The sequence below is a fragment of the Scophthalmus maximus genome, chromosome 5 (assembly GCF_022379125.1).
Source record: "Scophthalmus maximus strain ysfricsl-2021 chromosome 5, ASM2237912v1, whole genome shotgun sequence".
Lineage (NCBI taxonomy): Eukaryota > Metazoa > Chordata > Actinopteri > Pleuronectiformes > Scophthalmidae > Scophthalmus > Scophthalmus maximus.
The window spans coordinates 19424582-19450541 of record NC_061519.1 but is presented as its reverse complement, the minus strand read 5'-3'; the positions used below and the strand labels follow the sequence as shown (position 1 = coordinate 19450541).

Sequence of the window (25960 nt, the reverse complement as noted above, 5' to 3'; positions counted from 1 at the left end):
GCTTAGAATAAGGCCAGTTAGTAAATATGCCCTTTGGTTTTGCAGTGAGTGAGAATAAGGTGAAAACTAGTACTATAACTAAAGAAAAACATTAAATATAGACTATTCTGACAATTACCTTTGTCTTTTTTTTCTCTGTAAATATTACTGAATTGTCCATCATTTTCCAAAGCCCATTCTGATGCTTTCAAATTGTTTGTTATGTTTGACTAAATGTTCATATTTGTGACATTGAAAACCTGCAAATCTTTGGACCTTTTGTGTTTGGTAAAAAATGACCATAACATAATGTTATGTTTTATCAATGCAGCGCTATTGTTTCAGCTTGTTCAAGCTCCACCTTTAGCTTCGCGTCTACTGTACGTCCAGTCTTATCAAACGCTGCTCTCACCGTCCTGGAAGACTCTCTCCACATTCAGGCCATAGGTGGAGCAGGTCTCATAGTACGTGCAGCGCTTCAGGTCGTTTGACAACTTTCTGGCCCGAGAGTCATCGATCACTCTGGGGTTGGCGGCACTGATGGCATCTAAGAGAACAGGGTAAGAAGGAAAAAAACATTACTCACACCTTTAATTTGAAGGATAACACTGGAGATATTGTATATTTTTTGTTTGTGTCGACAAACTCCAACCGAAATTGTCCAGCGAGGTGTTAGGCGGTCTCATCAGTACCCGCGGCTCTCAGCCCGAGGCTCATTCGTCCCTACTGGAGACGTCAATTTGGGGCCCAATTATATGCTGTCTTTTACTTCCCCACATCCTAAAACAGCTATAAACAGCTCTGCTCAAGAACAGCGCGAATAGTGATTTTGTTTGGGATTATATTCATCTGTGGATTAATACAAATTTCATGTGCTCATGAATAATTATAAACTGCAGTGGCCACGTTCATAACGAAGGAATAAGTCACAATGTGTTTTTAACAGTCTCTGTCCTACGGAGCTCTCCTGCACATGGAAATAATGTACTGAAAATCAAGCTAAGGCTTGACAGATAACACTTGTTATTAGGATAAATTTCATGACAATAAGAAAAATGTACTTCATACTTGTCACTTGATCTTATGTTCTTATGCTGTAAAGACGGCGTGAGAACATAGAGCAATTCCTGCGTGGAAAGACTGTATCACTCCAATATGGGTGAAGCAATATCCTGTCAAATCATGACTGTATCAGACGTAGGGCAAACACCTTGTGTTCCGACGAGGACCATGGGGACCTCAGCTGTGTTCCTGTAGCTCGAGAGGCGCAGAAAGTAATTGTAGACCGTCTGGAAGCTGATCTCATCTTCCAGGCTAAAGACAAAAACCACCGCATCCACCCAGGCGGCAAACTGAGGACAAAACAGAGGAAGTAATGTTGAAGCACTGTGAAATAAAATCCAAAAGAAAACCTGCCTCATTACATCACGAGAACATTCACACATATCAACAGTTTGCATTAGAGCCACCGCTCCACTCGGAAATGCATTTTGTGTCCGTTTGAGCTGATTTTTGTGACATCAATTAGTTAGAACAGCTTAGAAACATATAGCATATATGAAGAAGAAAATTGAGTTTTGAATGGAATTCCCATGTCTAGTAGTTGGAGTATTGAACATTATTTGTATATTTGTTATATTTTAGGATTGTTCCAATGAGGAAAAATGAGTAGATGCAGTTATAATAATTTTAAGCAAAGATATTGAACGGTAATTTGGTGGTTAAATAAATGTTTTACTATTTTATCTTAATATGTGAAGCCCTGTGGGCTGAATGTGTTGGTATGTAAATAAAGCTCAGTTGATTTTCATCAAACAATTGAAGTTCACATATATGGACAGAAGGGGGCAGTGTAGCAACAGCTACAATCCCCACAGTCCTGAGTGTTGAGCACCAGCACTAGGTGGACTGACAGTGGTTGATTAAACATTAAGATTTCTGCATCCCCCACTCCTATCATAATATTGGAATCAGTGTATCTGCTACTTCAAATACATCCATAATGTCTAGATACTTTATGATCAAATGATGGAGGGAGGAGTGAATCAATCTTAATCACAGTCCATTCGAAGAAAGAGGCCCAAGAAGGAAATCCAGAATGGTACTAACAGTGACAATCGAGTGATTACTATCCGCTTGTATTCCTCTCTTCTTCATTCAGCATTCACATCTCACCCAGGACCCCACAAGGAATGAATAGGGGGGGAAATCAAACCTCTAAGCCACAACTCTGCTCAGGCCTCCTGTGAGCGGAAACATAATGGAGGCCTTTAATTACGCCACTAATTATACATGCAGATGACAACTGAGCCGAACTCATTTCTATTCCCCCGACCTCGCTGAGCGAGCTAATGAGAGCGTGAATCGGAGCTTCGCCGAGCCAGGTATGTGTGGCTGCTCCCGTGGCTGCTCCTCGGAACGCATGAGGAATTCACACCGAGATCACATGTGACAAGAAAAACAAGGAATCTTGTGAATGAAGCCTCCAGCAGATCTGCTAGTGTTTTCTACGGGCGGCTGCTTATTAGATTCTCATCAAATCGATGTACCGCATGTACAGCTTCAAACCGCTCTAGGCAGCAATAGTACCGAATAAATCATATTTAAGAACTAAAACTCTAGAAGTGACATTAAAAATTTATTAAATACACTCTGATGGTCACTGTTTGCCTCATATACTGCATCAGTTAGTCAGCTAAGAAAAATATTGTACACTACTCTTTGCAAATAATAAAGAGGATAAAATCCCAAGACAGTTCCAGCGTGGGACATAACTACGTATATTTATATTTGTGTATATTATATAAGTCCTGAAGTGCTTAAACCTATGTTAAAGGATTTTTTTGAGCTTCTTAGCAGTAGGAACGGGCTACTGTGTATTTGCACCCCAGTGACGACATATCACCTTTGGAAGGGAAAATGAATCAACTCAAAACTGTTGGCTTTCTTTTGTCTTTTATAGGTATCTTACAAAAAAAATAAAATAGTCACTCTCCATTTAACTTTATTTTGGCCTCAACCACGACCATTTTTTCCCATCCGCTAGATGCTAACTTTTTCATTCGGTGCTGGGCAGGCAGCGTACAGGAAGCGACTTTAAACAGCGCTGGTTAATAGGGTAAATTCATGGACTGTAACATCAATACAATGCGATTTAAAAAAATTTCAGATGATAATATCTTATTTTTGCTGCACTACTTTTATTTGCTAGTTACTTCACCACACATTAGTATACGGTCAGATTTTTAGATCATCTTCACAACTGGATAATCTAGACACCGTGCAATCATGCATGAGTGAAAGTTGGAATAGATCCTTCTCATACTCGCTTCACAAAGCACAGGCAGGTTGAAGTATTATAAAACGCAGACACCTAAAGTTGAATTAATTTAAAGGATGTTAGACCCCACACTGGAAAAACATGGTTCAGGAATAGCTGAGTAAAACAATCTGATCTGTCATTAAATGGGGGATTAATGGGAAAGCCCTTCCTTAATGTATCCCCTTATCACATTAACAATAGCATCCCACTCTGGATGAACCACTGGCTCTACTACTCTTCATATTTCACACACTAATAGGTCAATAATGTGCTGCATTGTCCCTTTGACCATCCACAAAAGAATTTTTTGGCTGGGCTTGCTCATTGATCTGTTGCTGCCCCGCGAGTGCTGAACCGTAGGTAGAACCAGCACAGAGTGCTGTCACACCGCTCCAGACTGTCCCGCGGTGACGGGGTGGTCTGCCGCGGAACAGTTCACATCTGCGTGACACTGTGCAAACAGACTCTGGTTGACACAGTCTCGCAACTTGGAAAAAGACAAAGAGACATTTTTCTTTTACCTGCAGTTCTGGAGGCCCTCCCTCATCTCGGATGAGAAGAAGGTAGCTCTGTCCATCCACAACAATTTCTTTCTTGAACCGTCCACCTGGAGAAGAGACATTTATTCCAAGAGTTAATTCCGAGGTCAATCTGACGGTATATCGAGTTTGGCCTTTTAGTGCTAGAACCAGAACAAGAACACCAGTAGAAAATGTCTGCAGACACATATCACAGTCAATCATAAAAAACACACGGTGATAAACCAAATAAACCACATTTCAATATCAAAACGCGGCCTGACACGACTTCTAAAAAAGTTTGGCGTTCGAGTTTAACTGCAGCTCCTTGATTCAGACCTCCTGAAAGTGTAGCTGCTATGATCATATGCCGACAGGAAACCAGGTCTCTCTGGAGCCAATTATATGGGCGAGAAATTGTCGTTTAGCATATCTAATGCACAGTGGCAGAAGGGAGCGAGTTCAGTGACACCAGTCCTGGAAAAAGACCCAGCTTGCACTTTACAAACGTCGAGCTGCAGGCGGCTTCCATCACTTGGCCGCAAGAGGTCGAGCGTGTTTGCACAGCCTCAACGACACCACTGATTAAACTTTGCAATGCAATCATAAGTCCAGTGGAGTAAGTTTAATGCGGAGACTTGAAGAGAGGGAAGGAAATAACGGGAGATAAAATCTAAAAAACTCGCTTCCTGCACTGATGTGCCTCGGGTCACACCGCGTCCACAGGACGGTGGTGACGAGCCGACACTCGGCGGCGACCGAGTCTTATGCAACCTTGGGTTTCTCTCCCTTTTCCTTCATTTCCTATTCAGACTCAAATGCATACTCCTTGCCGCTAGCAAAGCTGGCTGCAGTTCTCCGATGGGAGAACTATGCGATAAATTAGATTTCGCATATAATCGGAATAGTTTGCGATCCTTTGGAGATTAAAAACATTCAAATTAGAAAGCTCGAGGGCTGGAGATGTCCCTGAGAGTGGAAACGGCGCCTCATGAAAGAAAGAATATGCTGAAAGCATGAATAACGGAGAAAGTCTAAAAACGCCAACAGGAGTGATTATGACAGGAGTAAAAGAGAAAATCATGTGAAAGCAAAAATTAAATTAGTATTAATCTGTTACACTTTTCGAAGAATTTCAGTAGCAGACATGTTAGCCAAGATCTTCATATGATTACATAATAAAGAGTCAGAGCATACTAGGAGGCACAGATCTCACATGGTACGAGCGATGTTGGGATAGTAGAGTAGCCGGGGCCCTGTAATTTTTTTATAGGCAGAAAGATTTCCTGTCTGAGCAAGCAATACATATCCACTTGAGCCACACTTCCACCCTGTTAAGACCACTTTAGCCCGCTTGGCAAATGGGGGGCTCTTCCTAGACTTTTGCACAGGCTCTCGAGCCCTGATGGATGCTGGTTGTGTAACAGAGAGAGAGAGAGAAAGAGAGAGAGAGAGAGATCCATGTTCCACCAGCCATCTTTTTTTCCCCCCTCTCTCACTGAACTCACAGAGCTTTGGAGATTCAGACAAAGAACTGAGAAACTATGTCTCTGAATCCTGCTCAAAAGGGCAGAGAGGATGAGGAGGATCTCATTACACAGTGAATGATACAGAAAACAGATTTATCAGAGCACAGAGTTTGCATGGAAGCTGGCGTACACGTATATACTGTATATACACACATGCGCGCCAGGGCAGATTATGGAAAGTCTCTCCGAAAACCGGCGTCTGTAGTGAAAGCGTACGGCTTGCGGTGAAAACACGCATGGAATCTGAAGTAAACATTTCAGTTACATAATCACCCAGGATGCCGTTGTCCTGATTCAGAGCAGAGCCGATACATCGCGTCTAAAATGACAGACAGTGCTGAGACTAAGCGAAGCGTACCGCCGCGCTCTCCTCTGTCTCTGACGTGGGGAAAAGTAAGGATGAATTATTTCAATGTGTTGTTGAACCTCGGATTATGAGCAAAACTAATATCCCTGCAGACAGCCCACAGAGAGACGGTAAGTTGGTGGGCATGGTTAACATGCAGGAAGCACACTCTGCTTACGAGGAGGCTTAGACCTTGACACAGAGCCACAATACGACAGAGCTCCATCCGGTGTTGCCATGGCAACACGCCGCAGTACCTTTTTTTTTTTCAGCTGTCATAGCAAAAGCCCAGGAACAAAACACTGACAAAATAAAAAATAAAAAACCAGCCATGGCTGAACCTTCCTCCGCTGGACAAATGCCTCTGCAATGTGACTACCCGATCTGAGGTAGCGCCAGTGTTGAAGCACATGAAAAGGCAACAGGAGCACAAACAGCTGCTAATCACGAGACAGGTATGTTGTATCACAGCAACATGCGGCAATTTACACGGACACGTTTGTTCCTTGATTACAGCAACAACGCAAGTTCTGTTTTTACAGCATTTCCACCATTGATTTCTCGAGGACTAATTAAGCTGTGAAGATTTTCCTCACTTGGTGCAGCGAAATGCCAGAAACTAATTATGCCCTTCATGTCTCATCCTCGCTATAATTACACTAAAAATGAAACACTGCAAAGCCCTCAAAGATCATCAGCTAAGTCTGGGTTTGCCAACACATCTTTGTGGATTTTCTAAGAGCAGGACTTACCTTTCAGGCCAGAAGGGGGCGTGCTCATTATGAGCTTTGCTGATAAATTGAAAAATATCAGATTTTCAAATCTTAACAAGTTAATTAAACTGGCAAGGGGCCGCTCTCCGGATATAAGACGTTCTAAATATGTTAATCTGGCTCGTTCTCCATCAGGACAACCAGGAAGTAAAGGGTTTATGACTTTGTGATAAAATCTTTCATCCACAGCCCCAGAGAATTGATGGAGTTTAGTTTTACCTTCATGAGTAACCTTCACAGGCCTCATTTAGAGGAAATGTTATGCTTTGTCATTATCTCACTCGAGTAAGTGGAGGAACTGAAGGGAAATTTATCAATGAAAAACCACACCAATTATAAATCCTGGCATCCAGAGGCTTGATAGAATCCAACAGAACAACATTTAAAATATAAACTAATTAGGGGGAAAAAACTCTCAAAAGAGTCTTAATCTAAATATCCCGGTATACGCATCCTAACACGGCTATCCTTCTGAACAGTGTAGCAATCAGTGCCAGCGTGTTTGACTCTTTTCTTGTGAAAATAAGGAAAAGAAAAACTAATTTCGCCACCAGCAGGTTTCTGTATAATTTGACTTTTGAAAAGCATCATCAAGCTACATCGTCAAGGCTGCATTCATCAGCAACAACGTGCTTCATATAACAAGCTGTGAGGTACTGTAAATAAGCAGCGTGACGTTAAAGGAGCCACAGTAAACATGCTGCATTCGTCTGAGTGTCTGACACGGTTGTTTTATATCAGCTCCAACAAACTCTTACCTTCAGGAGACTCCTCCTGCACATATGTGCCCGTCAAGTACCGGTGCACCAGGGCAGACTTCCCACTGGACAGATTCCCCACAATGCCCTGCAACAGCAAAGAGCAAAACACGGATTATTATATTGTCACGATCAACCAAAAGAGTGTGGACACAGTAAAAGAACATGATGGTGACCTGAACAAAAATTCTCAGCACAAGGTGTCCCTGAAGCTTTCAGCAATTTCATCCACTGAGTGAGGCCACCAACGGTACCTCATGGCTCAGGAACTACAAAGAAAGTGAACTTCTTTTTGGGGCAAGCTGCTGTTTCCAAGGTCGACAGTAAAAGTTACGAGTCAATCATAATAGTAGTTCTGCAGGTTTTAGCCCAATTTTATAACAAAAAAGTGCATCAAGTTATGTTGTCTGAAACTGAACCATTGTTTGATGCACAGGGTGAAAAAAAATACCCGACAAATATCAAATCTGAGTTATATAACTTTTCCTTGAGTGCACCACCTAGGAAAGGCAGCATTATGACTATAGTCTGACTAAACAATCAAAGTAGAGCTGCAATAATGAATCCTTTAGTAATCAAACCCTAAATTAATCTCCAACTATTTTGATAATGGATTAGTCAGTTTGAAACGTTTTTATGAAAAGATTATTCAAAATTCTCTAAATTCAGCTTCTTAAATGTGACTATGTTGTGGTTACTTTGCTCCTCTATGACAGTAAATCTTTGGTTTTTGGAAAAAAGAAAACATCAACTTGGAGTTTGGGAAAAAACAACAAAAACCAAAATCAACTTTTTTTTACCACTTTGACATTTCGTGGACCCAACAACTGATCGATTAAAATAATCAATAGATTAAACCGTAATAAAAGAAAAAAATATTGTTAGTAGCAGCCCTAAATCAATGGCTCGCATACGATATTAGTTTGCAACATACACTGTATGTTCACATTGTATATTAGTCTAAGTGACATGAAATTGCTGCAGAAAGAACAAGAGATGATGAAGGTACTTTGCAAAGTAATGCAACTTTCACTCGAAATAGAAGGGGGGCTCAATACTAACTTTTTTTTATTCCATCATGAAATAAAGCTAAGTGCTGCAGGGAAGGTAGCAAATCAAACAAAACAAAAAGAGTGCAACGGTTAGAAAAAGGGGGGACCGTTATAAGAAGGACATTTGGTTTGTAGGTAAGGTACAGAACCACTGAAGTGACAGTTTTCTCCTCTACACCGGCTGCGTGAGGTTGAAACATAATGAGGAAAGTCCTCTCTAGCGAACATCGATTTTTGGTTGCAACCTTTCCCCGCTTCCTCTCCCTGGTGTCCAGACCAAGCCCAACTTCAGCAGCGCCTTCAGGGTGATGCATGGTGGAGGGTGGGCTGACGATGCCAGCATGTCTGGGGAGAACAAAGGCTGCAACATGCCTCATCTCCTCCCTCCCCTCCTCCTCCTCCACCCACCATCGCCCTCCTCTTCTTCAGATCATTAGTGGGTGTTAAAGTCAGGTATGGTTCTAATTATAGGGGAGTTTGCGGCACAGGGGAAAAGATCCGTTTAAGGTCCTTCCACGCTGACCCTCTCCATAATTGAAGTGTGTATATATACACATATATATATATATATATATATATATATATAATGAGGTACCCATAGCAGAATTAACTATGAATAAGCTTTTCGTTAGCAAAAGTTGTAGGCTGTGTGCCGTGAAAGTAATGAGTCAACGAAAATCGACTTGAAAGCGCACAACAGACCCGGTGTTCCCGCTGTTTTAACTGCTCGGCTTTGTAACCTGCTGGTATTTAGGCGTTGTGGAATCAAATTGCCTCATCAGCACTATGCCAGTGCAAAACTTTTACCCTTCTTTTAAACTCTGATCTGGGCACGTTGGAGTGCGGATGTGGTTATCAAAAGTCGACAGCGAAATAAGGTTTGAGCTCAGTTCAGCTGCCATCGTGAAACTACAATAGTGGGTTGCAGCTCACAGCCGCGGCGGATGTTTCAGAGGTTTTTTTCTCATCCTTTCAAATAATCATTTGACCCTGGTTTCATTATCACTGTGGCATGAAAGAGAAGAAACCGACTTTTATTCGCTATGACCTTGTCGCTGAACAGCAACTCTGTAAAAAGTTGTGAAAGGAAGGCTGGAGACACTTAATGAGTCTTTCCTGGTCCATTTAGCAAACCCCCGTGTGGAAGCCGGCAATTAGCACCTTAGAAATATAAAAGGAAACAGGAACATTTCAACTGCTTGAAAGAAATAAAAAGAAAGTGTATCTTTGAGCTCGCTCTGACTCCCACCTTTACTTCCCATTGAAGTTTTCTCTCTGGCAGGGTGCTACACTGACGAATTCACTTAACATGGAGTTATTGTATCAACTGGCAGAATGGCGGAGAGCAGTTTTTCAAGGCAGCTTGTCCTTATGGGTGGAAGACATTAAACCATGGGAGGATGATAGCTGTGCATTTGGCAGTGGCTGTGTGTGTGCTTCACTGGCGGGTGGGATCAGACCCAGGATGTGTCACTAGTCTAGCCCGAAACTGTCACTCATCCCGTGTCCTGCTGCAAAGCCACCCTGCATCTCCATGCCAACGCATCTCATTAAAAATCACCCTGTACGAGCCAGGGGAAAGTCCAGCCAATTCTCGCTCATGTAAAATGCAAAAACCAGTCTTACATGGACAGAACATGTTTTCCCACCGACACTGAAATCTATCAGCACGACGGAACCTGTGAGGGCGAATTGACACGGGGACAGTTAGAAATATAGAAATGCTGCTCACCACTTTCAGCTCTGGCACCGACCGACTCAATGTCCATTCCTGGCTGTTGACGAAAGAGTCTGAAAAGAAAAAGACAGAAAAGAAATCAATTCAAGCAAGCAAGCGGGTAATATAGCATTAACAGTATTTCCCAGTGGATGACGGCAAAGTGACTTTACAGCCGCAGTTTATAGACTGTATCTGTAGAGTGAGCAACAAGTTTTACGGTGGATTGCTGGGCTGTAAAACAGATAAGACAAAGACGTTCTGCAGTCTTGTCTGGTGCTTCGTACATTTGTGCAGGGCCATGCCGTACCACACATCGGAAATTTAACTAGGGGCCTGGCAGGAAAAGTTCTGGACAATGTCCGGAGCAACATTTGCAAACTAATTTTCAGATATCAGTACATGACTTAAGGCCCCTCAGGGCAAACTGCTCATGTATTCCACGAGAAGCCATTTCTTTGTATTTATCTTAACACCGAATTGCCATTGAAAATGTGATAAGCATGACCAGAAAACAAAAAGCAAAGCTTAACACCTCAGAGCTGCAATTACCAGTGGATTCATCAAGGAACAGAAAATTAATCAGCGGCTATTTTTATCATTGATTAACCGCGAAAAGTAATTTTGGAATATCTGGCACATTTGAAACAATTTTCGGACATTTTTATCAATCAAATGATTAATTGAGAAGAATAACCAAGGACTCAGATGATTAAAACAATTACATCAATTGCCGACTGCAGACTGCAGACCAAAAGCAAATGCTCAACCAGTCTCTATATCGCCCACATTAATTCATTCCGGCCTCGGTATGTTTACGGCTTTACAACTGCCAAGAAGGAATTGCGAAATACCGGTGTACGTACAATCTATACAGGTTATCTGAATATAAGGTTTCAACTCAGAGCAATTTCTGAGGAGGATTTAGCTGATCCATTTAATAGACGGCTATTAACGGGCAAGATTCAACTTGTTTGCTTTTCCAGTGACATTTGGAGACTTGGACTCGATTGAAAATGGGGAGTGGGAAAGAGCAACAAAGACCCTGAGAAGAAGTCGGCAAGATGTGCCAGTTTCCCACAGAGATGGACTACATTGGTTCTGTGTCATAACAGCTATTAGAACAAAGGCCAACTTCCTGTTTTGGATGGAGGATATGAAGCCCCCAAGAAGAAGATGCTATCTCTAAGGCAGGAGTGTAGACTCCCTGTCTCCGAGGTAGCAAGGTGTGTGATGCCCCCACCCCCGTGTCTAAACCATAACAATCAAAGTGTTCATCCACCAAACAGGGAGCCATTATTACCGTAAGCCTGCTTGTTGCAGCAATAGTGGTTTCCCCTTCGAGCCCCAGGCAATGGAATGACTGACAGTGTAAACAGAAAGGTAACCACGGTCAGAATGATAACGGTTCTATTTTGTCTCTCGGAAATGTATGCTAAAAGCACATAGGCTGTGACTCACAGCGGCGCGGACCCGAGCCAAAAATTGCTTTACCTACTACAATGAGAGTAAAACCCCCTCAGACAAAATGTTTACGTATTTCTGACCTCCATTCACAAAGAGCCTCGTGTCGCTCTGTACGTGTCTCACTTGGTAGGGGAGAGGAGAAGAGTGAGTCCCAAAAAGAAGGGGCCCTTTCCCCACGGCTTGTGTGGGGCAGAGTAGTCTCTGAAACAACACGTGCCTCGTGTTAGGCCCTCTCCGTGCAGGTTGGACATGTCAGGACACGAGCAAAGACACCCATCGGATTCGGTTCTAAAGTGCAGGAAACAGCCCTCTGAGATGATACCCGATAAGGCTGTTGCCTCATTTCCTTGGATTTCCTGCCACTTTGTACAAAGCCCATTATTCCCACACTCTGTATTTATATGAGGATTTTCATTCAAAACGATGTGATTTTTCTTTAACATAATTGGAGGGTTGGTAAAAATGCAAGAGTCACAACTACCAATTAGACAAACACATCGAAGAGTTCCAGTCTTTTGCGCTCGCTGTGGTAGCCCAACATTAACATAGAACCCAATGAACAGAAGAATAAAGCAAGGGGGGGGGGGGGGGGGGGGGGGGGGGCGCCAGATGTTTTTCCTCACATTTCACAGTCGACATAATCAGACTTTCAAACGGGGACGCATTCAAACAAAGACCAATCCATGGATAACCAAGCAGGGAAAATCAAGTGCCATCAAAAGCCTACACAGAAATTAAAGTCTTTGGCTGATGACAAGCGCCGCATCTCTGGCACAGCACATTCCCTCATTACTGACCATAACAACACCACTTACGCTTCAAGGACATAAAAACACAGAAAATAAAGAAAAACAAGTACAGAAAAATGAGGATCTCCTGATCTGGGCCTAACACACATTCATTTATCACTGCGTTAAAAGTATTTTTAGTACATCATCATAGTTTTCCTCTCACAAACAAAACATAGGAAATATGCCAGTATTGTGACATTTTTGGAACAGAGAGAGTACAACCAGTTTGGTTGCCCAAATTGAATCCATGTGCTCTGCGTTGCGTCATTCTTTAAATATGAGCATCCCCACATTAAAGTGTCCCAGAATGCAGATAGACACAGGAAGCCCCAGCATGTGCGACGCTTACAGAGGACACCAGTGTCTTTGTCTCTGCGAGGGGAAAATTGTGCTGCCAGCTTGTTTGTCAGGTTTTTCACTTCACTGCTCATGTCTACTCGGATAAAAATGACCGTTCAGTCTGAAGGTAGTGAAGCACAATTGCCCCCTCACTCCCCCGCACCTCACTTATTCCATTTCATGAGAAATTAAAATGCAATGTGAGCAGAAACCCAGTGCATATGGTTATTTGAGTGTGGGTGCATGCCCATGCATGCATTTCTACATGCAGTGAATCTGGAGTGGTTTTTGGAATGAGAGGGGACAACTTTGAGGTCAAAACTTCCACTCTAGCTCCGACTGACTTTCCAAACCATGCATTCCCACCATCATAAATTACAGAGTATGATTTTAGCTGGCAATTAGTAATTCTACTTCCCCAGACTTGCCAACCTCATGACCGACCAACATTCCGCCTGACTACTTTCTTCATGCACATCTTGACAAAGTTTTCCCGCAGCATCTTCCTTTCATGTGTTGTGTTGATCTCCAACGTACCCAGTGAATGACACAGTTGGAGTTTGTATGTCTATTCCACTGGGCTCCAATACATCACTCTGTTATTTCCATCAAAGGAGGTAAGTGAGAAAAACAATCAGCAAGAAAACAGGGTAAAAATACTTTTGCCATGCCAGTCTAATGCGGCCTGGGTGGCCCGTCCTACTTAAAGCTCTGAAAGCCTTGTCTTGTGTTGTGTTGACAAGCATTGATCACTTCCCTGAAAAATAAATTGGACATCCTGGTTCAAACAGGATTCTTCATTTAACATTAGCTTTGCAAATTGGGTTTTCAAGAAGTGTTGCAGTACAATGCTCAGGTTGATCGACTCAATTTGTGGCGCTTAGAGAGGAGGGTGGCAGATTTAGCTTATCTGTTCTGCTACACAAAACAGTGCAAGAAGAACAAACCGAAGGAAACAATCAGCCATTAGTTAAAAAGAGGAACCTGCAGACGCATACAAATTTCCGACCCCTTCTTCAGCTATGAGAAAAAAAGGTGAACGAGATTTACCCAAGAAGGGATTTGCAGTGTCACAGACAGATTTCCCTCCACTCATGCCCAGACTGCATGACTGTGCCACATATAGGGGATTTTCTTCATTAATGGCGATTTAAGGGAAGTAGTTCTTCTGACTGCTGGATCCCATTGCCCCCCCTACAAAGAGACTTGTTTCAGAATTCCATCTGAAGACCCATCTTCAACCTCAGCTAGATAAGTGCACTGCTGACCGCTGATGCCTCCTGACCAGTGACCCCTCCTTCAACTCAAAGATCACCCATCTCACCAGCCACCACACAGTTCACGGATCGCTCATGCGTCCACAGGCACGACAGAGTGGCTTTGTTCATCCTCAGGTGGGGGTGGGGACACAGTCTGGAACACCTCAAACCCCTCACCCCGTTACTCCCCCATCCCCCAGTCCTCACCAACACACAAGACTTGGAAGTTGTGTGAGCACACGTGTGTGTGTGTTTAGTTGTGGTGAGAGGGCCGGGCTTCGGCTTTCTGGGTTTAATTTAGGAGCAAACACTTAAGCAGGTAGCAACAGGCACCGAGTCCCACCCAGGGCATTGAACACCTTACTTTACTCAGGCTGATCGGCACTCCTACATTCCTAGAGCCTGACAGACTGACTGACTCTGCAGTGGAATAAATGGACAACTTGACACTCCACCACAAAGGAATAGGTATCCCTGGTAACATGACATGCGAAAACACAAACAGACTGGAAGACCAACAAGGTTGACCTCAGGACCTCTTGCGAGCTTTCTGTTAGCTAGACAATGACATATCTGCCTCACTCGTTCAAAGGTTGGCTTGATGAGAACTCAGCACGTGTGACCTGACACTGGAAGAAATGAATTTGTTGTCACAGACAACTAATTAGGGTCTTTGCATGCAGTTGTGAAACTGGGGCTTAACACAGAAAATGTAGGAAATCACAGCTATTAATTCAGAGAGTTACAAACATTTGTCTCTCCACTGTCTCTTGCAGGAAACTGGACCGACGCACTCTACTGTCAGAGTTAACCTTTAAACACAGTGCTTAAGTCGTCTTCTCTTCTCCCCATCATTATAGCATGTAAGCCATCTTAATTTAGCCCTCCTAGGCTGCCAAACGCATCCCCATTACAGCCACTAACTGCTTTAATGCTGCTGCTTTAAGCTGTGTCTCTGTGCGGCCAACAGGGAGCATTGTGAAGACTCTCATGTCCCTGTGTTTGGGTGACATAGAGACAATACTGGGGCTGTGTTCTACCACTGTTGCACCACTGTAAAACAAACCATTATGATGTGTTCTTATCAGTGGAATGGTGATTTGAGTTTACTGTAGTCGCCTACTCATTTACTAAGCTTCAAAAATCTTACGTAAAGCAAAAGTAATAGCTGTCTATGTGCATACAAACAGGCGATCCACAACACTGGGAAGTAAAATACCCAAAATAGAAATTCCAATCTCTCTCTCTGGAACCAGACGTTTTTGAACGCCATCCAAACTCACAATTCCCCATGTGTTTTTCATTTGCCTGTTCGACAAAAAAAGAAAAGAAAAAAACAAAAAAGAAAAGCACATTTCCGTGTTTCTCTGGAGCTATAACTTTCTGTGCAGTCAATGAAGGGCTAGAATGCAGAATGAAGCAGAGAAACAAATGCAGTAATCTTGCAGGTCTTACCTTGACCTTTGTGGGAGTCAATGCTTACAGGAGTCTCTATGGTGACTGGCTGCGACTTATTATTCCCTGCCAGGGGGTTTTGGCCGGTGTTTGTGCTCTGGGGTAGCTGAGATTCACATTTGCCACTCTGTGGCTGCTCTTTCCTCCTGAAACGGTTGGCTATGAGCTGCCATAAGCTTGGTTCTTCCTGAACTGGTTTGGAGGACAGTTTTGTTGGACAGAGGGGTACCTCCATGACCTTTACCTTTCCTCTGCTGTGGTACTGAATGTACTGAATGCCCCCATCCTCCACCTGCTCACTAGAAGTTGGAAGTGTTCTCCCTGTGAGGTACGAGAAAGGTCGAGGAGGCATTGATGTCTCCTCAGCTGTACATTTAGTCCGAGAGCACTCCTTTGACTCCCCCTCAGACCCTAAAATAACCTTGTCCCGGGGCCGAGTCCTCCTGATCCGCAGACTGAGGCTCCGTCTCAAAGTGTTCAGTGTACTTTTTGGAGCATCAGTTTTGCTGGATTTGGGAGAAGGATTTGCATCTTTGTCACTTTCCTTCTCCTTGTTCTTATCTTGAGGTGCTTTACCAAATAGCCTCCAACGGAAGCCCCCTTTGAGAAAACCACCATCACGGCTGCAGCTCCTATGGCTGTCAATCTCATCATCAGACCCCCTCTTTCTTAGCTCCAGTACTGTCATACTGACAGGCCTGGGCATCCAGTTCCTCTGGCGGACCCTGGGGGTCACCTCCACAGTGACCGAAGGCCGCTGAGCCACACTGACAGGATTGAGGCCATCCACTGCCCTCAACTCAGCCTTCCTGCTCCGGTACTGCTGGTTGTTTTCTGAAATGCCATGGGGTTGCTGGGTCTGGGGTGCCAAAAGGATTGGGCCCGGGCCTGCCAGCATGCAAACGCTCCTGGGCCTCCGCAGCAGTCTTTCTTGTTCGGGTTGCGAATCTCTTTGCTGCTTGAGTGGATCGCCATACATGCTCACCGTTCTCCTGCTGAGCGGAGCCTCATCCTGACGTGGCCTTCGCAACACGGCCCGCGGCAGAGAGCGGTGTCCTGCAACAGTGCCATGTTCCCCAAAGACAGGCCCTTTGGCATGGACAGAGTGCGATGTGCTCCGATTGTGTTGCTCCTGCGTGTCTGTCCGAGCAGCGAAGTCTGCCACGTCTCTGCCTTGCTGTGTGGGTTTACCTGAGTTCTTTGAGGGTTGTTTCAAAAACCTGTCAGTCCTCATTTTTCCCTCCACCTCCTCCAGCTCCTCCTCATTCTCCTCCACAACCACCTCCTCTCTTTGCCTCCCAGCCTTACCTGTACGGCTCAGGGAGGGCCACTTGTTGAGCTCCTGTCGTGCCCTGCCCAGCCTGGGGCTGTTCTCCATTGGTACTACACTAATTATCTCTCCTCTTGGCAGGCAATTCTCCGCCAGGGTGTGGGTGACCCGGCCCATTCCAAGCACTGACACCGGCGCATCATCTGGTGTTTCGTTCAGGATTACAGAGATGTGGTAAATGGTTTTCCCCTGCCGCAGTGGGTCAATAGCTGTACTCCTTAGGGTCGCGTCCACCGCCCCACTGCTGAAGAATAGCATGGCACCTCACTCAAACATCCTTATTGACTCGTGAATACCAGCGCATAACATGGGCAAATGTTCACATTCTGCCTGGAAGTTGTTGAGATTCAGCTCATGAAGTCATTCAGTGGAAGACTAAATTCCTATGCCAAGCATAATCCTTCACCTTTGACACGGGAAAAAAACTTCAAAGAAGTTAGAGCAAAGCCTTGCTGGCACCTGCATCCACATGGCTCCTTTACTCTGCAGACTCACACAGCCACTTTCTCCCCACACTTTGTTCTACCTGTCCTACACCAGCAGATGAACAAAAGGAAAAAAAACAGGTTATCCACTTCTTGTTTTGCAACAAAGTCAGATCTGTGTTAGCTGCAAAAGTTGAAAAAAAACTGAATCATCCTTCCTCTTTGGCAAGTTACGAACTGTGAGCAATCCTTGTTGCTGGCGGTGCAGACAAACCCCTTAATCTCTGAGCTCTTCCCACACGGAGCATGAGGGAGTGTGTCTGTGTTTGAACTTTCTGCTGCCTTCCAACCCCCTGGATACATGGAAAACAAGGAGTGGATCCCACGAGCACTAAACACACCCGCCTGAGCTGCTAGTAGCCCCCAGAGACAGGAGCAGACAAAGTGAACATGAGATTGAGAGAAGACAGAGCTGGCTACACATTGCTGTAATCAACAAAGACGGGCAATCCACAACAAAGAGACCAGAATGGAGCCTTTGTGTTCCTCTGACCCGTGGCAAAACACTGAAGGGGGGGTACCTTCCCATTTTTAATGGAAGAAGAGACCACCAGAACAATCAGAGTATTTCTTTTATAAACCCACATTTTAATTGCAACCAAAGTGAAGGATCTAACATTGCTAGGCTGCTTAGGTTGTAAACACACTGATTTTAAAAAAATTTTAAAAAGCCAGGACCAAAAAAATCATGGACACAAACACAACTCGTGTTAGTAACATGGAGTGTCCACACAACTCCACACACCACGCTTCCAGTGGCTCCCACTTCACAGCCTACACACTGTGGGAGAGCTTTAACGTCCCTCCAAGACCGGCCAACGGCTATTTATGGTGAGGAAATTGTGAATGCCTTTTAAAAGCATTACTGTGGAAGTAAGCGGTATAACGGACATTAACTTGAAAAGCCATCTTCCAACATCTGAATATGTTCAGCATTAAACTTCCTTGAGAAAACTGACATATTTCAGCCAGTGAGGAAATTCCTAATGCGAATAGCTTATATATATATATATATTTATATTATGTTTCCCTGTTCCATTTCCTCTTTTTACAGAAAACGTGGTGCTTTGTGATGTACTAGTCGTCTGGAAAAGGAGCCATCAAATATCGGGCCATGTTCCATAAGGAGCACCGACTGAATGAAGCCAGATTTTACCTGCTCAGCTCTGCAGCACTACAGTGTGTCGTTAGGGGTGAAACATCGCCCCACTGTGGTCCAAAAGAGAAAGATGCTGGTAGGAAATAGAATACGGGGGAAGTTTTTCCCTAAGGGTACACTGATGACAATTTACAACATTAACATTGCCTGTATTACGTTCCGGAGAACATTATATTTAGATATTACATATGATATAATTTTCCATGACAACATTTCCTATGTTATGTTTCTCCCTATGTACGTTATTAACCCTGAAACAGGTGCACGATTAGAGCTAGTATTACTGCTTATGAGGGATTTTGGCAGAGAAAACCCGGAACAAAATGGACAACATTGGGTGCCTCACTGTGGAACATGCAGTCTAACCATGAAGCCCAAGCATCACAGCAGCTCGGTGCTAAAAGCTGATGTTTACAAGCAGTTGAGGTCTCCGCCATTTCTTCTCTGGTGTTACCAGCAGCCTGAGTGGCGCTAGAATGAGAACAGAGCTGAAAACCTAAAAAAGGTATTGTTCCAGGAGACCTTTATGTTTTAGCATTTACTGTCACTGCACGTTCAATCAGGGACATCTTGACGAGTTTTATCAATGCGAGTGTATTGAAAATTACCAGTAGGCTCGAAGGTGACTTTAAGTCCCATGTTAAGCTGTCAGAGCCAACTCTGCTGATTGTTTACCTTCATCTAGGCAGTAGGGGTTCAGAATGATGCGGGGCTGATCATCAAGCAGACGGTCCTTTTCGCTCCACTGGATCTGGTGGTTACGATTTCGTCTACGACTCCCGAAGCACAGCAACATAGTCTACCTATAACCTAGGGGATGTCTCCATGACTCACAGAATGACCATTCAAAAAGAAAACGCTGGACATATCATGCGTCAGTCCAAACCACGGGTTATCTTTTCATTGTTCGGTCCTCCTGGGTTATGTCTTCCTTCAGGCATTGCTGGAAAAAAATGTCCTCTCAGTTCCAGTGTGTTAGTCCTCTGTACAGCGTTTGTCCATCAGGTCTATAAAAACACCGCTCTCTTTTGGCAGCTGCATCAAGCTGTGGCCATGATGTTCCTTCCATGCGGACATTATAATGTGGTTACCAGCAGAAGCCGGACCGGCCCAGAGAGGCCATGTGTCAGAGTTCACTTGGGAGTCGTTTCCTCTGGGTAATGCGTAATGCAGGTGTGGGTTAGCAGGGTCCTACGCACACAGAAAAAAAAACCCAAACACTGATAGGATTAAAGTTAATCCACTATCCTGTTGTCTTTGTTGCGGTTCGGTCACGAGGAAACCTGCGCTGTGGTAAACCCTGAGATTTCAAAATGCTGACCACGAAAACAGAGCTTCTCTTGCGTGCGCCTCTCTCTCCTCCTCTGTCCCACAGCTAAATGCTTCCCCCTCTTGTAACCGTATCTTGATGGCAGCGGGGAGGGTTCTTCAGAAAAACTGGATTAGCACGTTTTGAGGTTCCTGAATTCCCCTCCGCCTCCTCCTCCTCCGCATGCGTGTTTACACACATCTGCCGGTTGTCGTACGGTGCGTGTTGCTGCACAATATCCCGCGCATGCGTCACTGGGACAGACGCGACTGTGCCGCCATTGTTCAGACAACATGGCTCAGGCCTGACTTTGTCCTTTACATTCTTCAGGCTACAGTCAAAGGTTTTTCTGGTATTTTCAACACACCTCTCAATACACATGCTTTCACTGTCACCTCTCCCAGCAGCCTGTCCCTGTCAGTAAATCTCACAAATAGACACTGAGAATTTTTTCGCTGAAAATCTCAAAAGCTTTTTCCCAGTATTTGAGATAAAAGACATTACACTGTAAATGAACCATATACTGTATACAGCATATCCCAATTCAATGATATATTTATTTTTTTGTTTGTCTTTGTTATCTAATGGGAAATAACACCAACATTGAATTCAGAGCAGGTGCCATTATACAGGTTTATTGGGGGGAAAACTCCCTAATTCTTCTGACTTTATTTCAGTTTGGACTTGTGTGACTCATTCAACAGTATTTGGGTTTTCAGTCTCACTCATTTGACGCAATATGCTATCAAACTGATTTCAATAATACATTTTAAGAATATTTTCAAAAGCAAATTGGAAATGGTTTTCACAGCATCAGCAATTACCGCCTGGACCGAAGTAATTTCATAGGTTGTGATTATAGACTGTTTATTAAAATGGACGTAGACTCCGAGTTCGGAAAGTGAAGCCAATGCGAAAGTGCCTAAAACCGGTATTCTCCCGAATGACCAACAGAGGGCGACTCCACTGGGTGCAAAACAAAGTCTGTTTCTGTAGAGGACTATAAGAAATGTCTCTTCGTCTCACTATGTTTTATAACGTCACTAAACGTTTTCCTGAGGAGTTTATGGTCTCAATCTCTAGTTTCAGGTGCTTTCTCCAATACGGCATGATGTTCATTTTGTAAATGATGGTCCCATTTAGAGTAAAATAGACGATAAAGCACGGCACGCAATAGGGTGTGGATACAGCCTGATTGACAACTAGTACCGTCCAATACATGGAATAGTGTCAGTGGATGTGCAGTGGACGATGGCGCTTGGGCAAAACGCTGAACTCGAGGCTTCAACCCAGCGGTTCACAAACCAATGGGTGACGGCGTCACAGTGGGTTGCCACGCGGTTGTGATACTTTTTCAGTACTCACTAGCAGGGACAGGATACTGTGGCATGTCTGAGCAGCAGACATGGCAGACGGGCAGCACTGGTGTGTTTATATAAGGACACAGACACTATGTTGTCTAGCATGATGCATCAAAGCCATGGGAGTAAAGCTTACCAACCCTTCGCCGGTATTAGAGCATGAGTCAGCGTGAGGAAGACAGTCATGCGCATATGTACACTCTGTCGCGAAGGACAGTTTACTTCCTCTGGTGAACGCGGTGACAGGAGGACTTCCCGTAATCAGCATTGGACGGGCAGGTGGCTGTTGTGGAACACCCCACTGATTGTCCTTTGTCAATAAGGTGCCGCTGACCTCCTTCACACATACTGTACACATCAGCAGCAAGAGACTCGCACCCGAAGAGCGTCCAGCATCGTGTAGGAAGACAAAAACCTCCGGCGTTATCTACTTTCTGAAGGCACACACACACACACACACACACACACACACACACACACACACACACACACACACACACACACACACACACACACACACACACACACACACACACACACACACACACACACACACACACACACACACACACACACACACACACACTTTGCATTATTCAGGAGTGATCGGCGAGAGCTTGGTGTGACAACTCGGCGTCGAGCCTTGCAGCAGTGACTCACAAGGTCTGACGAGAACATGGGTGCTTTTATAGGTACCGGTGTCATGCTTTTAAATATAGCCCCATGTGAACCACATGTGAATGTAAATCAGCGTTTTGCGCAGGAAGTCCAACACGGAGGAAGTAGAGGAAAGTATTCACAGCTCTCAGACGAGTCCTTGATTGGAGAGAGATTTCGGATCTCATTGGGCCGAGTCAGAAGCTGTGATTCGCCGCATCACGGACCCGACACACGGGCTCTGAATTGCTAATGGACGCTGTCCGCGAGTCTGCCCGAGGCTTCAGTCACACCAAAAGACTCCTGATGCCATCTTCTGCATTTTTCACGTCAGCTGGTTGTGAGCGAAGAGTGCTGAAAATATGATGACACTTTGTTCAAGCAAATACAGAGAGGTAGATTGTCCGTGGGCATTTACCAGAAATAAACAGATGACCAGAAATCAATGTCATGACATTGTAAATTTATCTCAATGGAAATGGACAGAAATACGAATGAGGTTTAGCATACTCATCTTAAATGTGCCAATGGGGCTCACTGGGAACTATAATTGTGAATTAATGTTATCTGCTGAAAGGCCATGTAATAAATAAGCTGAATTAAACAATGAGCATTCAAACTTGTTATGCTGCAAGTTGCATTGTTTTGAATGAAGACGAACGTGACAGGACTGGCATATGAAGTTTCCTAGACGCCCATCGGAGCCTTGGGAGAAGGCTTTTTAATGAGCCATGCCCAGATCATCTAAATTCGATTGGAGACTCCATGAATGTCTGTATTGATACATTTTTTTCCCCCAGTTCAAATTGCATTAAAATGATCATAATGCGATTTAAGGTCCAAACATCCCTAATTATTTCAACTGCTCCCAGATATTTAGAAATAGTATTATAGTGATCTTTTATTGATACAAGGGCAGTTTCAACTTGTTATATATAATTCGTACAGAGAGTAAAAGAAAGATTTAATTTTAATGAACTGTGTTGTCAATATTTTAATAGTACATAATGTCTGAAAAGCAGCAGTACATTCCAAGGAGCTGTGTTGTGTTGGTATGACAAAACAAGCAGCTTTAAGACCTTAATATTGATGGACATTTTTCCTACATATTTAAGACCCAACATATAAATCTGGAAAATAAATGGCAGATAAATTGACATTAAAAATTCTCATTACTTGCAGCTCTTAAGTCACAAATGGAGTAAAACCATTTGCATACAATAACAGGATTACCGGAGCTGTCTGTAAAATAATTTATAATTATTGTGCACGTTTATTGCTACTGCCAAGTTTGTTTTTTTACCCGCGTCCATTTGTTGGATTGTTTGTATTTTTGTCAGCAGGATTACACAAAAGGTTTTGTGCAGTTTGTTACAGACTGCTTCCGGTTTCCTTTTATTTTTTTATCGTAAGAGTTTGACAGACCTGCGTGGGATGGTCTGTCCTTGGCGGAGGTGTGCGCTCCACTAAATGCCATTCTAGATGCTATTTCTTACGTGCATGGTTATTGTTCCATACTCGTTTGATTTACCACATTGCAATAGTTTGATAACACCTACTAGGTATTCTCTGACGGATTGTGTCACTGTGGCAACCCAACAAGTGGAAAAATAGAAATGTGTCACTACATCTTTTTGTTTTTTTTAAAGGTTGGGGGGGATAAATTATCACTCCTAATTGTACGTTCCCCCGGAACACTGATGTTATCCCGGCTGTGACTATTAAGCTCCCTGTGGCATAATTAACACTTGCTGTGGCTCCCTACAAAAAGAAAGAAAAGAAAAATAAAACAGGTTTGTAAAAATAGCGGATTCCCTAGAAATATCGGACTATTTTGATGAGGAAATACAAAACAGGAATTATTATTATTATTATTACTGAAAACGGAAATAGAAAAAACAAAGAAAATTTCTCACAGACATCATGTAAACAGTTTGGGTGCGATAGAAGCCACAACGGGTGCATCTGTGCGTGCAGGGACAACACATGTACCGCTGCACTCACAAACTCGCAGTGGGAATATGCAAACATGCGCTTGTGATTCCCCCACACCCGGGTGATGACACAATGACCTGCCTATTTTTACAAAAAGACACAAATTTACCTGACCCCCTATTCACCCTCCCCTGTTCTGCTTCAACACTGAATTAATGTCGGCAAATGACTAAGGCGGGCGGATCATACACGGAGACAGAAGGGGCTACAGACAGCGAGGGAAGTTTATGATAATTAGGCCTGCAGTAGTGGTACCGAGCGTGGGTGTAGAGCTTTTTAAAATTCAGCTGCACTAGCGACAAGCATACGTCACCATTGCTCCACTGCAGAGAAAATGATAGGTTCGAGGATAGGTCTGTGGGAGGCTGTGAAAAAAATTATTTCCAGACGCTTCTGTCTCTCAAATTCAGGTTTTGAGGGAGAGAGCTTGTGCGTTTGCCTAGTGCGTGTGTGAGACGGAGAACCGGAGAGTATCGGATCGAATGGGGGAGAGACAGTGACACCGAGTGTGCAGCAGTTGTGTAACCTAGGCTGAATATTAAGCATCGAGTCCCCTCATTAAAATCTTTGACATTCAAGATGCTCACGGGGTAATTTTCCCGTTTCCTTGGGCAGGAAATAACACTCAGCACACGGTGCCAAGGATCACTGTTTGTTTGTTTGTCTGTGTTGTTTCGTCTCCAGCTGTCCAATGCCTCGGTGGTTCGAACAGGCGGGAGTCTTGACTTTGTGCAAACCATCACGACGTCCGCGCCAGCCCGTATCTCACCACGCGGTATGGTGCCTCAGCTGAAGATATTCAGGGTGCAGAAAAAACTGCGGGTGAGGTTTGCGGACTTGGAAACCCGGACACAGTGGAACAGATAGACCGCAGAAAGGGTCAGCGTGGATTTCAATAGTTGGGAATGGGCCCGGGAAACACGGAGGCAACGCAGCGGTTTGCGGGAGATGACAAAATGACCAGGGAGAGGACGTAGGAGGAAGCCGCAGAGAGATGCACAGTTTTTGTTTCCAGGCAGGCTCGTGTGGGCTGGTGGCTCCCAGTCCTCCTCCCCCTCTACACATTAGCTTGCAAACCCCCGCGCACTTCTGGTGTCATCTTTTAAAAACTTGCCTTCGAACTCACTTTTATGCAACAGCTTTGATGTGGTAGTGCATCCTGTCATCCTCATTTCAATGTAGGAGTTGCAGCAATATCTGTTTTATTTTTTGGGTATCATTACAATGCTGCATAGAAAGGCCTCTACAAAGGTCATCGGGGAGCAATGATGAAGTGGGTTGGATTTTAGTGAATCAATTCACTGACCATAATTTATATATAGTATATTGCGTGCTATAATTTGTTGGCCTGTCTGTAAGGCAGCAGGCTAGTGTTGACTACAAGATGTTGGAGGTGCGGCACAGTTTGTGAAATGCAATTAAAACGGAAAGAAATCCCTTAAATCGGGGGGTCTCTATCATTTCAGGGAAGGGCTGGGAGAAAGGACAAGTTGCAGCTTTGCACATTTCACCTTCCGACATCGATATCAGCAGCCTTCAAGCGATCATGGCGCCGGAATCATCTTCTTTCTCCAATTTCATCCTTCAGCCAATAACATCTGTAAGCTGCCATGCGCCAACTGATTTCTCGTGCTTCTTCTGTTCGTGTATCTTTTCCTGCGGTTGTTAAAATAAATGGAACTGTCGATCACAGCGTCAGTGGACCACAAACTGATGTCATCGTGCTACAACATGGTAGAGTCACTACAGCTATTTACATCAGTTCCATACACCCTTCCTCCTCTTCATGAGGTTGTAATGGGGCTCCCTCTTCTAACATCATTACCCGTTCTAAATGTGGTTTACCTGTAAAAGCCAGAGTCTGTTGTCGTACGTCTAGAGGAGAAGCAATAAATCGACAGTGTATTGTTTGATTCTGTTCAGGCTTCTCCATTTTCGCTCCTTTCACGGTTTGTCATCCCGTGCGGTTCCAAAACGAAGGCCAAGAATAGCGACACATTTGGGCACAAGCTCCCATGTAATTTCCCACTCCCTTTGTCTCCGTCCCTGTGCCGCCCATGCATGCTGAGACAATGAGCTGGGGGCTTCGTTATGAAGTTGACAAGACCATTTTACAAAGAAGGCAGGAGGAATACCATCATTCACCAATGCCCCCCGCCCCACCGGCGCTAATAACATGCAAACCCGGAGCAGCTGCTGACAGATCTAAGAGTCTCTTATTTGTTTTTATATCAAGCTGATGCAGTTCATGAACGTCAGGTTTACAAAAATAAAAACTGTGTGATAAGATTCGCTGTTCCTCCCTCGATACAGTGCCATTGGTTTATACAGCAAACAGTTATGCAATCAGGCTCCAACA

At 44.1% G+C, this 25960-nt stretch overlaps 1 protein-coding gene across 6 annotated transcripts in view; it reads right to left on the bottom strand.

Annotated features, from left to right (window-relative positions):
- Positions 1 to 25960, bottom strand: part of agap3 (ArfGAP with GTPase domain, ankyrin repeat and PH domain 3) — a 110843-nt gene that overhangs the window by 50788 nt on the left and 34095 nt on the right. For 2 of the 6 annotated variants that reach the window (XM_035633195.2, XM_035633190.2), the window contains exons 2-6: positions 10010 to 10068; positions 7226 to 7313; positions 3823 to 3908; positions 1190 to 1331; positions 392 to 526 (exon numbers count right to left, since the gene is read on the bottom strand). In XM_035633195.2, coding sequence (XP_035489088.1) covers positions 392 to 526; positions 1190 to 1331; positions 3823 to 3908; positions 7226 to 7313; positions 10010 to 10068 — 510 coding nt within the window. Of the gene's footprint in view, positions 1 to 391; positions 527 to 1189; positions 1332 to 3822; positions 3909 to 7225; positions 7314 to 10009; positions 10069 to 15305; positions 17367 to 18954; positions 19659 to 25960 lie in introns of those variants that run through there. The other 4 variants (XM_035633192.2, XM_035633193.2, XM_035633194.2 and 1 more) reach the window with 4 other exon arrangements.